Raw genomic sequence first — 12,488 nt, forward strand, 5'->3', positions numbered from 1 at the left:
GGATTAAAGGGGCTGCCCCATCTGCAGCCGGAGCCGAGCGCCTTCAGCTGCTGGGAACTTTGTGGTGCCTGAAAAAAGTGATTCATTGGGTTGTTTTTTTTTTTTACTTGTCTGACGCAATGGAAGACACTGGGCAGCATAATTTCTTTTTAAATTCACAAAGCATGTTTCAAAGACATTCGTTGTAATTTTATTAGTGTACAGGAAGCGGTTCTGAGTGGTTAAGCGCAGCCAATTTTAACTTGTATACACCAGTAATGTCTGTAACAGTAAAATAAGTGTGTCTGTGGCTTTCTAGGAATATTGTAAGTGTTGGCAACTTCCTGCAGGCACAGGCACAGGACCTGTACCAGAGGAGCTGGGATCCCAGTGCCAGGACACAGTGCTGTAGACTCTTATCAGCTATTTTTTTTTTTTTTTAACTCAACGCTAATTAAGAATTGTACATGTCCAGATGCACTTATTAAATTAAAATGACCTGAAGAAAAAGAGGATTGTAACTTTCCTTGAGTTTTACAGTAAAAAGTACAAGGTCAGATATGTCCTTTACATCACTGACCTCAGCCAGAAATTTCTGCTGAATTTCAAGAGGGCATTGAGGTGAAGTTTCATGATACTGTTGGACCAGTATAAAGTATAAATCCTGACAGAGAAGATGAGGGCTTATGTCCATCCCTTTTTCTCCCTGCTCCTCCCTGCCCACATCTCTTTTTCCTTGAGCCAGTTCAACTCAGGGACCCGACAGAAAATTGGCCACTCTTCTGCCAAACTGGCTTTTTGCTAATATATCTAATCAAACGAGCTCAGTTCAGGGGCAAGCAACAACCAGGGAAGGCACAAGGCTGGTGGAGGACAGGGCAAAGAAAACACAGGAAAAAATGCCACTGAGCCATTCAATGGCTCAGGATGTGATGTGAACATTCTTACAGAACCAAGTTTTCTTTCCATCTGTTTGTTTCAGTGTTTGAGTTTAAAAAAAATTTAGAAACCAGAGTTTTCTTCTCCCTGCACAGACATTCCCTCCTGCTTAATCACCTCAGGGATGCCTGAGGGATGTCGGTTTGGGATTGGGAATCTCTGGTATAGCAGATGCATCCGCTTCCTTTCCCCATGGCTCACTTTTTCCTGCTGTGAAAGGGAGACAGAAATTACTCACTCAGGAGACCTACACGACCTGACTCATCGGTGCAGGTAAAGCCCTGTCACAGAAAGAAGAGTAAGAGAGGGCGATTTTCTCTCAACACCTCACTGCAGCTACTGTCAGCTCTCAAACACTGATGGGGAGTTCAGCTCCGGCATCCCCGCACTGAAATCTGCTATCCCTGCCCACCCACAGCCCAGGGGTCGGGCAGTGCTGCAGGATCTGCTTTAGGTTGTGTCGTGGCAGGAGGCCTTTACCCTCTGATGGACCTTACAGTTATCACATCCCTTCTCTAATTGTATTAAGTCTGCAGGATTAAATTTTTGGGAGGATTTTGACTTAAAAATTCATTTTTCAAAACGACCGAAGGCTTCACTCAAAAGGAAATTCCCTGCCCTTGCCGTGCTAAAGTATTTACAGCCAAACCACAAAAATTATGGCGCTATAGTTATGCCAGCATGAGCTTCCACCTGATCAACAAGCTGGGGTACTTTCCCAGGCAGCCAAAGCCCCCGGAGCCCACAGAGCCTTGCCCGGTACGCTTTTCCCCACCAGCGTTGTAGCTCCAATCCTGCCTTCCTGCGGCCTCTGCGACTCCTCCCAGGAAGTCCCAGCCGCAGATGAAGCCTTTCGGGCAGAGAAAGCAGAATGCGTGCCAGGGCAGCCTGGGCGGCTGTGCCTGCCTTTGCAGCGTAAAGCAGCGCGGCCCAGCTCGATGTAAGTTGGTTTTGTCCCCGCTCTCCCTCTGGCAGCTGCTTTTTCCCCAGTGTCAGCTCCTGCTGGCGCTGCTGCTGCTCTCGCCCTGCACCCGCCCTGGTCCTGCACCCCTCCTGGGGCACATCCAGGGACACCCGTGTCCCCAAAGCCTCCCGGGAGCACCCCCGAGCTGCCAAGTGGGGGGCTTGGGGAGCACCGGCATGGAGGAGACGGCTGCGACCCGCGGGCTGGAGGCGGTGAGTGACCGGTCCCCGAGGTGACCTTCCGGCTGTCACCTCCAAAATCCTCTGCTCAGTCCAGTGCACCCTTCCAGAGTGAGCGGTGTCCCGGTCGGCTGCTCCCTGGTGCTGCCCCCAGCCCTGTGCAGAGCTCTTACACAGCTTTGTAGTTTGCTGCTATCTGATAAAGCCTTTTTTACTGCCACACTTTGATTCTGTCCCCTGCAGGGTAGGTCCCCTCATTCCAGGACTCCTTTGCTTTGCATCTCAAAGCAATGTCCCCCCACATCTCAGTGTCATGCGAGCACAAGGTGGAGATTTCACAGTCATGAGCAATATGATGCTCTGGCTTCCTATTTTTCCATACGTTGTGCTATTTTTTCCCACTTGGCCAAAAGATGTAAAACCCCACTGGTCTCAGCTGGCAGCTGCTTTGCACTTATTTTAGAAATAACAAAAAATGCAGACACTGGGGACTCACATCCTGCATGTAAGCGTGGACAGTGCCCTCAGGAGTACTGAGAGCTTATCTGTGGGCTGGTCAGCTTCAAACCTGTTTTAATTAATTTTTTTGGCACATGGATAAATTAATTCATGGCTGGTCATAATAAAGGTCCATGCATCCTCCAGCCTCATTGCTTTTATCTCAAGTACCTAACAAAAGAGTCACTTATTTTAGCTTAAATACTGAATGTTTAAGTGATGCTTAAACATTAGAATAGTTGAAGAAACCTGAGGCGAAGGAAGAGGCTGCATTTTAGGCACAGAAATTAATTTGTTTGGGGCCTTGAAGGAAAGATAATCACCAAAATCACTTTAGAGATAGAAGGTGACATCCTGTTAATTGGAATAAAACTTGTGACTAAATCAGAGCTGCAGCAGCTGAGAGGCCAGAGATTCTCCGTATGGGCCAGGAAGGTAAAGGTGCTGCAAGGGAGGAAGGGTAGAGGCAAGACTTACCTGGGATCAATGACACTGGATGGGGAGCTGATGCTGAGTACCGCATTCCCAGAGGATGCCCTCTTGCTGGTGTCCATACCACTCTCCTCGGGGCAGAGGAAAGTGGGGGAAGCGTGGATTGGGAGAGAGGAGGCAGAAGTCATGGTTGCCCTTGTGATCCTGATTCTGTGTGTCATGGGCACAAAGTACAGCCCGAGCACTGCTGGACATTGCAGTGACAACACACAAAGCAGCTTATTTTGCCTTTTCCTCTCTGTGGCAGAACAACCTCCACTTTGGGTCTGGACCTGCCCCATCCCAGGTACACGTTTTCTTTAACCCTTGAGCCCTCAAGGGTTGTCTCAGCCCTCTCCTTTGTCTCCGGGGAATTGCAGGTCTGTGCCTATAGGAGTGAGACAGCAGGAGTCGTGGCATGCTCAGGAGAGCAGGACCATCCCTGTGTCACTTCTTGCTGGAGAGAAACAGCAGCGTTGGACATAGATCGTGCTCCAGAGAGGTATGGAATGCCCAGTGGGACTGTTCCTGGCTGGCAGCCTGCCCAGGGCCACTCACCTTGGCAGCAAGAGCAGACAGAGCACGTCAGGAAAAGCCACTTTGGTGCAACTTCCTCTGTGCCTGCTTATTTCCAGGGAGCGTGTTTAAAGGATCCTCATAAGCAAGGGGATATCCTTCATAGAGGAGAAGGCTCCTTGTTTGTGGGGTTGCTTCATCTGATGGTCTCTACTATAGCCTCTTGGCTTGTAAAGTACTTGGAAAATATCAGCATCCCACTCAGAGATCCCCACATGCAGAGCAAGGCAGTCACGCACAGACACCGGAGTCAGTGGTGGAAGATCATGGATGCCAAGTCTTCTGCATTGGCATTCAGCTCTCCTGTGTGGCTGCCAGGCAAACTGCACCTGGAGAAACACATCCTTCTGTCTGGGGACCAGAACAGGCTGAAACAGATTTGAGGTCTACATGGTCCTGAGCCTGTGTTGCTCTCCATGGCAGCATCACACGCAGGCTGAGGATACGATGGGATGGAGGGGACATCAGAAAAAGAAAATATTTGTTATTTCTGTTCCTGAAGCAGACAAGGCCTTTCCTCAGAACTGGGAATTTAAAGGCTTGAGGCACCTTCTTCCCACCAATCCCCATGACACTTGTTCCTCTGTTAAATTCTCTGGCCTGTGGCCTGCAGCAGCCTCATCTTGCAAGAACAGCACTGGAGCTGTTAATATTTCACCTCCAGCTATCTTTTATTTCCCAAGCCACAAATCCTTCTGCTCCCACCCAAATCAGCTCAGGCACCAGGTCTTGTGACTGTAACAGCCATGAGCTTGTGCAAAAAGAGCAAAGCTGGGCTGAGGGAGAGGAGAGAGGCTGCCCTGGAGCCAGTGACTTCTGCTTGCCCTTGGCTGCCTGCCTGGCACCACGGTGGACCAGAGCCCACCTGGTGCCCTCTGAAGCACAGGGCTCTGGCTCCTCAACAGGGTGTTTGCAAAGATCCCCGGTAAGGCCTGAAGCTGTATAAAATCTAAGGACCTCAGCACAAAATATCCTTGGGGCACTACCCAAATTCAGGTGCGGTGCTGTGGGAACAGCAGAGGGGAGCAGGCAAGTGGGGAGTTCCTGCTGCAGCTGAGTGTTGGGAGGAGGCTTACCTGGTATCCCCCCCCACCATCCTGGCACAGCAGAGCACAGACCCCCTCACACCCCAGCTCTCCATCTCACCTCAGCTGCTTTCATATGCCTTCCTTGTTTCAGTTCAAATGTATTTTATTTGCTGTGGTGACAATGGTTTTCTTGACTCATTGCTTTAGGGCTGCCCTCCTCATGCCCCCACGCTGGCTCTTCATGGTGCACTGAGCATCATTTGTCTCCAGTTTCCAGCCCCTTCCCTGTCTGGGTACCTTTTTCCTGCACTGCTGAGTTATTAAACTCTGCCTCTGCCACTTTCCATCATCTTCATGATGAATTCCCCATCAAGCATATCTAACTTTCTCCCACTATGCTTATCCATCTGGAAGGAGGGTTTTGCATTCAATGTTTCCTACTGTCTTTCTTTGCACTCCTCTGAGCCATGATATACATGGAAATTGCAAACCACTCACGGCATGGTACCTCAGTGTCTCTGTACATCACACTGACCTCTGGGCTGGTCTCTCTCTTGCCTGTACCTAGTTACTTCTTGGGTTTGACATGAACTTGAAATACAAAACCCTGCACATTTTATAGCATCTAGAGCAAGCCCCCTCACCAAGCGCTTCATTGGGACAGAAGAGTATCTACTTCTGCTATTTCATAGAGCAGCATGGAATAAAATAGTTTGTTCTTCTAGGAGAAGGGGCCATTTCATGGCTTGTAGAGTAAAAAGGTCCTTCCCATGAAGATGGAGAGGTTATGGCAGGTAAAAGCCTACGGTCTGGGGTCCTTGGCCTGGGTGTTACAGCCTGGCTCACCTTGACCCCATGACTAATCCCAACAGGTTTAAGGCATTGCCACCTCCCTAGTGAGTGTACAAAAGCTTCTTTTGTTCATCTCTTTTCCCAATTCTTGTTGAAACTTGTAAGTGAAAGCAGAAACCACTGCAACAGCATTACTGCTCTAAGGTCAGTCAAGAACAGCCCATGAAACAATAGTGAAAGGCACACCTTCTGTTGGGAAAAACTTCCCTAGGGAGGCCACAGCCCCTTTGTGGCCTCATGAGTAAAAGCTTCAAACTCGCTTTCTTTCTCTCTGCAGGCAAAAATGTCCAGGCCAGTGCAAGCTCGGAGGCTGGAGGGAATAGATAAAAATATCTGGTGAGTTAAAAGAATATCTGGTTTACCCAGGTGGTAGATGTGGTTTTAGGGATCCTAAAATCAGATTGAAACCACAGCAGCCACACAGCACAGAGCAGAAGTTTCCCTTGACTGCTTTGTGTATGTTCAGGAAGCACAACAGAGCAAGTTTGTCCTGGAAGACTTTACCCTGAGTCAGTTCTGTACCTGCTGCTCTCACTTTATGCTGTATCAGGTATTTTGCAATACCAGGCAGGCAGAAGCATCACCCTCCCTCTGACTCATCCACCCAAATGATCCCAGTGGCACCCAAATCTGAGCCAAGTGTTTGCTGCACACTGGCTGCAGCCTGGCACCTGCTCCAGGCTCACCCTGAGGCACTGCAAGCAGAGAGGCAGGTGAAGGGCTGCTGCAAATGCCATTCCCATCCTGCCAGACACAATGTGGCATTGGGAAAGTTGCATGTTGGAAGAAGAGATTTAAATGGTCTTTCCCCAAGTTCCGTGCTGTGCCTGGGTTCAAGCTACAAACTGCCAGTGAGCTTCCTCTTGTTAGGTTTGAGATGAGCAGGGAGTTCAGCCCACCTTGCCCTCTGCAGAGACCTTCACAGTGTCTAGTTGCTAAATTTTGCAGAGCTGGTATGAACTTGAAAACCTCCAAGTCCCCTTCTGCTCAGTCCAGTGTGATCAGAAACACCACAGGCTTTCAGCTGTGACTACACACTGACCACAGGAGCTGTTTCCTGGGAGAATAAATTAAAACCATTCCCCCAGTGCAATAGTTCATCACCCTTGGTTTAATTGCAACAGGTCTGAAATGACCTGTGCTTGGTCCTGCCTGCCTGTGAGCAGCAGGATGGCTCTGCAGGAGGGACACCAACCCCACTCCCTTCCAAAGGGATGCTGCGAGCAGACCCAGTGCCAGCACACTGCCCAGACCCTCTGAAAGTGCTTTTCTTTCCCTTCTCTCCAGGGTGGAGTTTGTAAAACTGGCTGCTACCTACTCCAAGGTGAACCTGGGCCAGGGCTTCCCCGACTTCCCTGCACCAGACTTTCTGACAGAGGCATTCATGAGAGCCCTCAGCGGGGGGAACCACATGCTGCACCAGTACACCCGTGCCTTTGTGCGTGGACAGATCTCCCTCCCCAGCACTACCCCCTCACATCCATCAGCCCTGACTGCTTCAGAGCTCATCAGGCAGCAATAAATAGAAAAAACATGAGGCAAAACACATCCAGCCTCGACCCATGCCCACTGTTCCCAGGGCTGTAACTCCCTGCTTTACTGGGATGTTTGAAGCAGCTGGGCTGGAAGATGTCTCACAGGGCTCTTGGCTTCCCAGCCCCCTTCCAGGGGTTTGTCCTTGGTTTAGGAGTCTTCTGCAACTCAGTTCCCACCCTCCTCTCACCCCACAGGGCCACCCACCTCTGGTGAAGGTCCTAGCCCAGTTTTTCGAGAAGCTGCTTGGACGAGACGTGGATCCTATGACCAATGTGATGGTGACTGTGGGGGCATACCAGGCCCTGTTCTGCTGCTTCCAGGCTTTAGTGGATGAAGGTGATGAGGTAAGCCAAGATTTAAGCAGGCTGGTTTTCATTGTCCTTTTCCAAAGCAAAACCAGTTTTATCCCCATTCTGCAGTACTTGAGCTTCCAAAGGAAGAAATCTGCTGCAGAGCACTGCTTCATTTCTGCATAAAGCAAAAGGACCCTTTGTCCTGAGTGGTGGTATCCTTCCTGACACTCCCCACAGGCAATGCAGGTTCTCCATTACAGTAATTAAGGGATTAAAATGTCCTGTCCCTCCCATTGCTCTCTGCACTCCTCAGGGAAGGTCTGAGCAGGACCAGGAGGATGCTGACATGTCCCTTTCTTCCAGGTGATAATCATTGAGCCCTTCTTCGACTGCTATGAGCCAATGGTGAAAATGGCTGGTGGGACACCTGTGTTTGTGCCTTTGAGACCGGTGAGTGGGTGGAGAAGGGAAGAGTCACAGCACAGTCAGCAAGGAGGTGAGTGGTAAGGAAAGTGCAGAGGTAGCAAAGCAAATCAAGATTCCCCTGTGTTCTCTCTAGAATCCTCCAAAAGATGGAAAATTGATGTCTAGTGCAGACTGGCAGCTGGACCCAGCTGAACTGGCTTCTAAATTCAGTGAACGGACAAAAGCCATCGTCCTGAACTCACCCAACAACCCTCTGGGCAAGGTAACACCGCTGGCCATGCTGGGCCCTGGAAGCTGCTGGGGTGCTGCAGCCACATTTGCAGTGCAGCAGTGACTCAACTTTCCTTGCACACGAGGGAAGTGGGTGTTGTGGGGGCACCACACGCTGTGCTCAGTTGCCTGGTGTTTTTAAGCCTTTTGTGCCAGCAGTGCTTTTGCCCTCTTAGACCACTGCAGCCAGCTCCTGCCCACCCTGGCATGGGAGATGGTGCCAGGAGGACACACAACCTTCAGGGACAAGCAGGGACAGGCAGGGGCTCAGAAATGCCCATGCTGTATCTGTGCTGCACTCTGTGCCTGCTGCAGGTGTTCAGCCGTGGGGAGCTGGGGCTGATTGCAGAGCTGTGTGTGAAGCACGACGTGCTGTGCATCAGTGACGAGGTGTACGAGTGGCTGGTCTACGATGGGAAGCAGCACATCCGCATCGGTACAGGCAGGGCCGGGCTGGGGGCTGCTCGGGGCCGGGAATGGGGATTTCACTGGCACCCGCTGGAAATCCCAGGGGCTGCCTGCATGCACAGCTGTACTAGGCATGAATCCCCGCTGGAAGTGTTTTGTTGTGCTTCAATCTCAACCTCCAAACCAGGTCCTAAACAGAAGCCCTGACTTCAGAGCAGTCAGAGAGGAGATCTAGAACAAAAAGCCCCTTGGCTCCAGCGAAACTGATGGTTTTCCCATGCTTTGTAAAGCCACAGTTTTCTGAGTGTCTATAGTTTCAGGAAATACATTTCAACACGATTTTAGCCTGTTCTTCCAGTTGCAGTAACATGCCATCACCTTGATGCAGGGTGATGGTGCTTGGCATCTGCGGGAGCCCCTGGGGCTGAGTACATGCCTGTGAAAATGTTTAATTAAAAGAAGATCCTCTTGAGAAACCTGGCTGCCTGCTTGGGATGTGCTTTGAGGCTCATCCAGGTGAAAGATGTGCTGTGAACACAAGAGATCACCATGGATTATAGTGGGCAGAGAGCTCCCACGTGCCATTAATGCAGCCCAGAAAGGAGCATGCTGAGCTCTGCCATTGGGATTTCTCTCCCTTCATTGCCAGCCAGCTTACAAGGGATGTGGGACCGCACGGTGATCATCGGGAGTGCTGGGAAGACCTTCAGTGCCACTGGATGGAAGGTGAATACCCCATGTGGCACCTCGTTCTGTCCCCATCCCTGCCCCTTTGCCATAGCACAGCACCAGGGACACGGTGGCCATGCTCAGCTTTGAGCCTCAGGGTCTGAAAGTACCAAAGGTGCTTTATAGAAGTTCTGTCTGGAAAATACAATGAAACCAGCACAGGCAAAGAAAGGGGAGCCTGAGCAGGTACCCAGAGACTCACCACCTTCCTCCTCCTCTCCTGGCCACAGGTGGGCTGGGTTGTGGGACCCAACAGGCTGCTGCAGCACCTCCGTACTGTGCACCAGAACTCAGTGTACCACTGTGCCACAATTGCTCAGGTAAGGCAGCTCCCTGCACCTGGCCCTGCAATTCCCAAACCCCCAGAGCAGGGGTAAGAGATGGTCCTCTTGCTCACAGCTGACCTGAAAGGCACACACAAGTGATTTTCCCTGGAGAGGCTCCTTCCTCTCTGTCTACAGTTGCCCCATATCAGGGAGAAAGGGCAGTGTCCAGCCTGCCTGGGGTATATTCCTTATCTTGCATTGACAAATCTAAGGGGCAGTTTGGAGGGGCTGGAGGCAGAGAGCTCTGTGAATTGCAGGAACTTCAGTTCCCAAGAAACCCCTGACCATCTTCCTACTGGGCACTGGCTCCTCTCTCCTTACAGGAGGCTGTGGCTCAGGGTTTCCAGAGGGAGCTCATGCTCTATGGAAAACCAGAGAGCTACTTTGTCCAGCTGCCCAAGGAGCTGCAGCAGAAGAGAGACTGGCTGGTCCAGAGCCTGGATGGTGTGGGGATGAAACCCATCATCCCTGAGGGCACCTACTTCCTGGTGGCAGACATCTCCCAGTTCAGTGAGTCACCTGCAGTCCTGCCCAGGTGGGCTGGGTGTGGTACTACTGGCAGGGACAGGAACCTGCATAAATCATCATCAAAGCAGGGATGGACTGCATGTTGTCCATCCAAGCTGCAAGGATGTGGGTTTGGGACTCAGCTAAGGCACCTGGCAGCTGCCCCAGCCTCTGTCCTGCTGCGCTTCCCCTCCAGAATCTGATGTCCCCGAAGTCCCCAACTCAGATGAGCCCTACGACTACAGATTTGCAAAGTGGATGGTCAAGAACAAGGTAAATGGGTCTGGCTCTTCCTGCTGCCTTTGCCCTGGGTGGGTTTGTACCCACTGTGCTGGCTGTGCCCACCCAAGCTCATGGTTGGGGGGTGTGGGGTTCAGCCACACTGGGACACAGCAGGCTGCAGGCCAGCCCCAGAGCAGAAACCTCTGCTCTACATGCTTCCTCTTCGCAGGGACTTGCTGCCATCCCGCTCTCCGCTTTCTACAGCGAAGCCCACAAGAACAACTACACCAATTTCATCCGGTTCTGCTTTGCAAAGGTGAGATACATGGCAGCACAAAGGAAGGCAAGGTTGGGAGTAATAATCAGGGCTGGTTTAATGAGAGAAATGCCAAGAAGAAATGCAGGATGCTTTGGGTATTGGAGCCCAATCATGGCATTGCAGCTGGAGCAACCTCTCCTGCAGACACATGAGCTGAGCTGGAGCAGCAGGTGTGCCAGGGCCACCCTAAACTTTGTCCTATCAGCATCCTACATTTCTTGGCCAAGGCAGGGACTTTCTAGGTGTCCCTTTAGCTGCCCAGTGGCTGTGCCTGTCCCACAGATGGCTGTGCCTGTCTCACACTGAACCTGCAATGCTCAGGAATGAGAACAGGACTTTTGTACCAACAATGGCTGCAGTAAAGGGAAATGGGATTTGGCTGAGACCCACTGACCAAACCTGTGGTATTTTTTAGGAGGAAGCTACACTGAAGGCAGCAAATGACATATTGCAAAAATGGAAGCAGGAGAAAACCAGCTCCTGAATACACTGGAGAGAGAACCAGACTCTCCTTGGTCCTCATCTGCCCTGACTGCTCTTCTTCACTTGTCCACAAACTTTGATATGTTCTTACTTCTGTGCTTTCAACAACATTTTCTGTCAGACAAATGGTTAAGTTTTTCCAGGCCCAGGGCCAGGGGGACACTATCAGTCAATGTGAAATGATTGCAAGAAGTGAGACTTTGTGTGCACTGACAGTATTTGACATTTCTTACATGTAAAGACTCTGCTAATCAGTTCTGGGATGTGTCCAGCAACACACAAGGTAAGGATGGCTCCGGGGGTCTGTCTCACCACCAAATTCTGAAAAGGTGTTTCAGGACCTACCTTTAAGGCTGTGCTGGAGGGTTAGTATGGCTTGTCTTGCTCCACATCCCCACTCAGGGCAGCATTTCCACTGGCACTCACATTCCCACAGGACTGGACAGTATCACCAGCCATCAGTAAGGTGACTCTATGATCCTAACTATAATAAACCCAGTGAAATGACATTTCCCATCATAAACTATTTTCCCACTATTTTTTTCTGTGCATCTCTGGGGAAGATGACCACACAATTGGTTTCCCCCCACAAAACAGGCTTTCACCAGTAGCCTGGCTATTGTCAAACCTTCCAAATTACTCTTGGGACTTTTTCAGGGCTTGGCAGCATTGTCCCGGCTGCAGAGCAAAACCTTCAGGCCTTTGACAAGTGCACACAGTGGCAGGGGAGGACAGGGACGGTAGCCTTGGCTGCTCCTGCTGTGGGTGACCACCAGAACCTCCCATCCACTGGGCTGGTGGGGTAACATGAGCGGTGTTGAAGAGGTAATTCTTGCATCAGTGTCGATTTCAGGCTGGATAAGAGTGTAAACCACCATCATCAACCATGTGGGAGTCAATGCAACAGACTGTGATGAGTATTTGTAGCAGTTAAATTATTAAAGTGGATTTACTGCAATCATGGAAGAGTAACTGTCTCTGTAATGACTGCAGGACTGATGGAGCTCTCCTTGAGAGCTGCCTCACCTGTGCTGGATCCTGAGGCAGTGGCTGCTTGTCTCAGGCTGGTGGGGAGACCTCTGCAGGTTTTCCACATTGGGCTTCATCTGGCGCTACCAATCCCCTTGGAGGCAGAGCTGCATTTGCCAGCAGGAAGGAGGGAGAGAGGGAAGGAGGCAAACCCTCACCTGCCTTCCCTGGTGTCCCACCTCACCTGCTTGCACAGTCTGGGTGGGTGAGGGCGCTGCTGAAAGCCCTTTTGCACCGATATATGTGTGCCAAACACGGCGAGACTCGCAATTGCCGGAACGGAGAGAGAGCCGAGCGACCGGAGCGCCGAGCACCGAGCACAGAGCGACCGGAGGGCGGAGCGACCGGAGCGCGGAGCGCAGAGAACCGAGCACAGAGCGACCGGAGTACACAGCACCGAGCACAGAGCACAGAGCGACCGGAGCGCAGAGAACCGAGCACAGAGCGACCGGAG

The 12,488-nt window shown here is 51.2% G+C and overlaps 2 protein-coding genes and 1 long non-coding RNA gene across 4 annotated transcripts in view; 2 read left to right on the forward strand and 1 right to left on the reverse strand.

Moving 5' to 3' along the window:
• Nucleotides 1–167: 167 nt before the first annotated feature.
• Nucleotides 168–3,404, reverse strand: LOC108449491. Its single transcript, XR_001865653.1, has 2 exons — nucleotides 3,037–3,404; nucleotides 168–1,128 (listed from the first exon to the last, which is right to left on the reverse strand). It is a non-coding gene; the product is annotated as an uncharacterized LOC108449491 (long non-coding RNA).
• On the forward strand, nucleotides 1,125–11,966 carry KYAT1 (kynurenine aminotransferase 1). 2 transcript variants are annotated; one of them, XM_008642245.2, is made up of 14 exons: nucleotides 1,125–1,858; nucleotides 3,411–3,532; nucleotides 5,764–5,822; nucleotides 6,774–6,924; nucleotides 7,217–7,366; nucleotides 7,679–7,765; nucleotides 7,875–8,003; nucleotides 8,327–8,447; nucleotides 9,069–9,145; nucleotides 9,379–9,468; nucleotides 9,798–9,984; nucleotides 10,178–10,254; nucleotides 10,433–10,519; nucleotides 10,938–11,966. In XM_008642245.2, the coding sequence occupies exons 2-14, from the start codon at nucleotides 3,449–3,451 to the stop codon at nucleotides 11,004–11,006; spliced, it is 1,368 nt and encodes a 455-aa protein (XP_008640467.1). In that variant the 5' UTR covers nucleotides 1,125–1,858; nucleotides 3,411–3,448; the 3' UTR covers nucleotides 11,007–11,966. The 2 variants fall into 2 exon arrangements, with proteins under 2 accessions (XP_008640467.1, XP_017601118.1); XM_017745629.1 differs by lacking the exon at nucleotides 1,125–1,858 and adding an exon at nucleotides 1,876–2,094.
• Nucleotides 8,441–12,488, forward strand: part of SPOUT1 (SPOUT domain containing methyltransferase 1) — a 9,327-nt gene continuing 5,279 nt past the window's right edge. The window contains exons 1-4 of the mRNA XM_017745630.1: nucleotides 8,441–8,447; nucleotides 9,069–9,145; nucleotides 9,379–9,387; nucleotides 10,676–10,692. Coding sequence (XP_017601119.1) covers nucleotides 9,139–9,145; nucleotides 9,379–9,387; nucleotides 10,676–10,692 — 33 coding nt within the window. The 5' untranslated portion in view covers nucleotides 8,441–8,447; nucleotides 9,069–9,138. The remainder of the gene's footprint in view (nucleotides 8,448–9,068; nucleotides 9,146–9,378; nucleotides 9,388–10,675; nucleotides 10,693–12,488) is intronic.

This window comes from Corvus brachyrhynchos, unplaced genomic scaffold, assembly GCF_000691975.1.
Source record: "Corvus brachyrhynchos isolate BGI_N302 unplaced genomic scaffold, ASM69197v1 scaffold59, whole genome shotgun sequence".
Lineage (NCBI taxonomy): Eukaryota > Metazoa > Chordata > Aves > Passeriformes > Corvidae > Corvus > Corvus brachyrhynchos.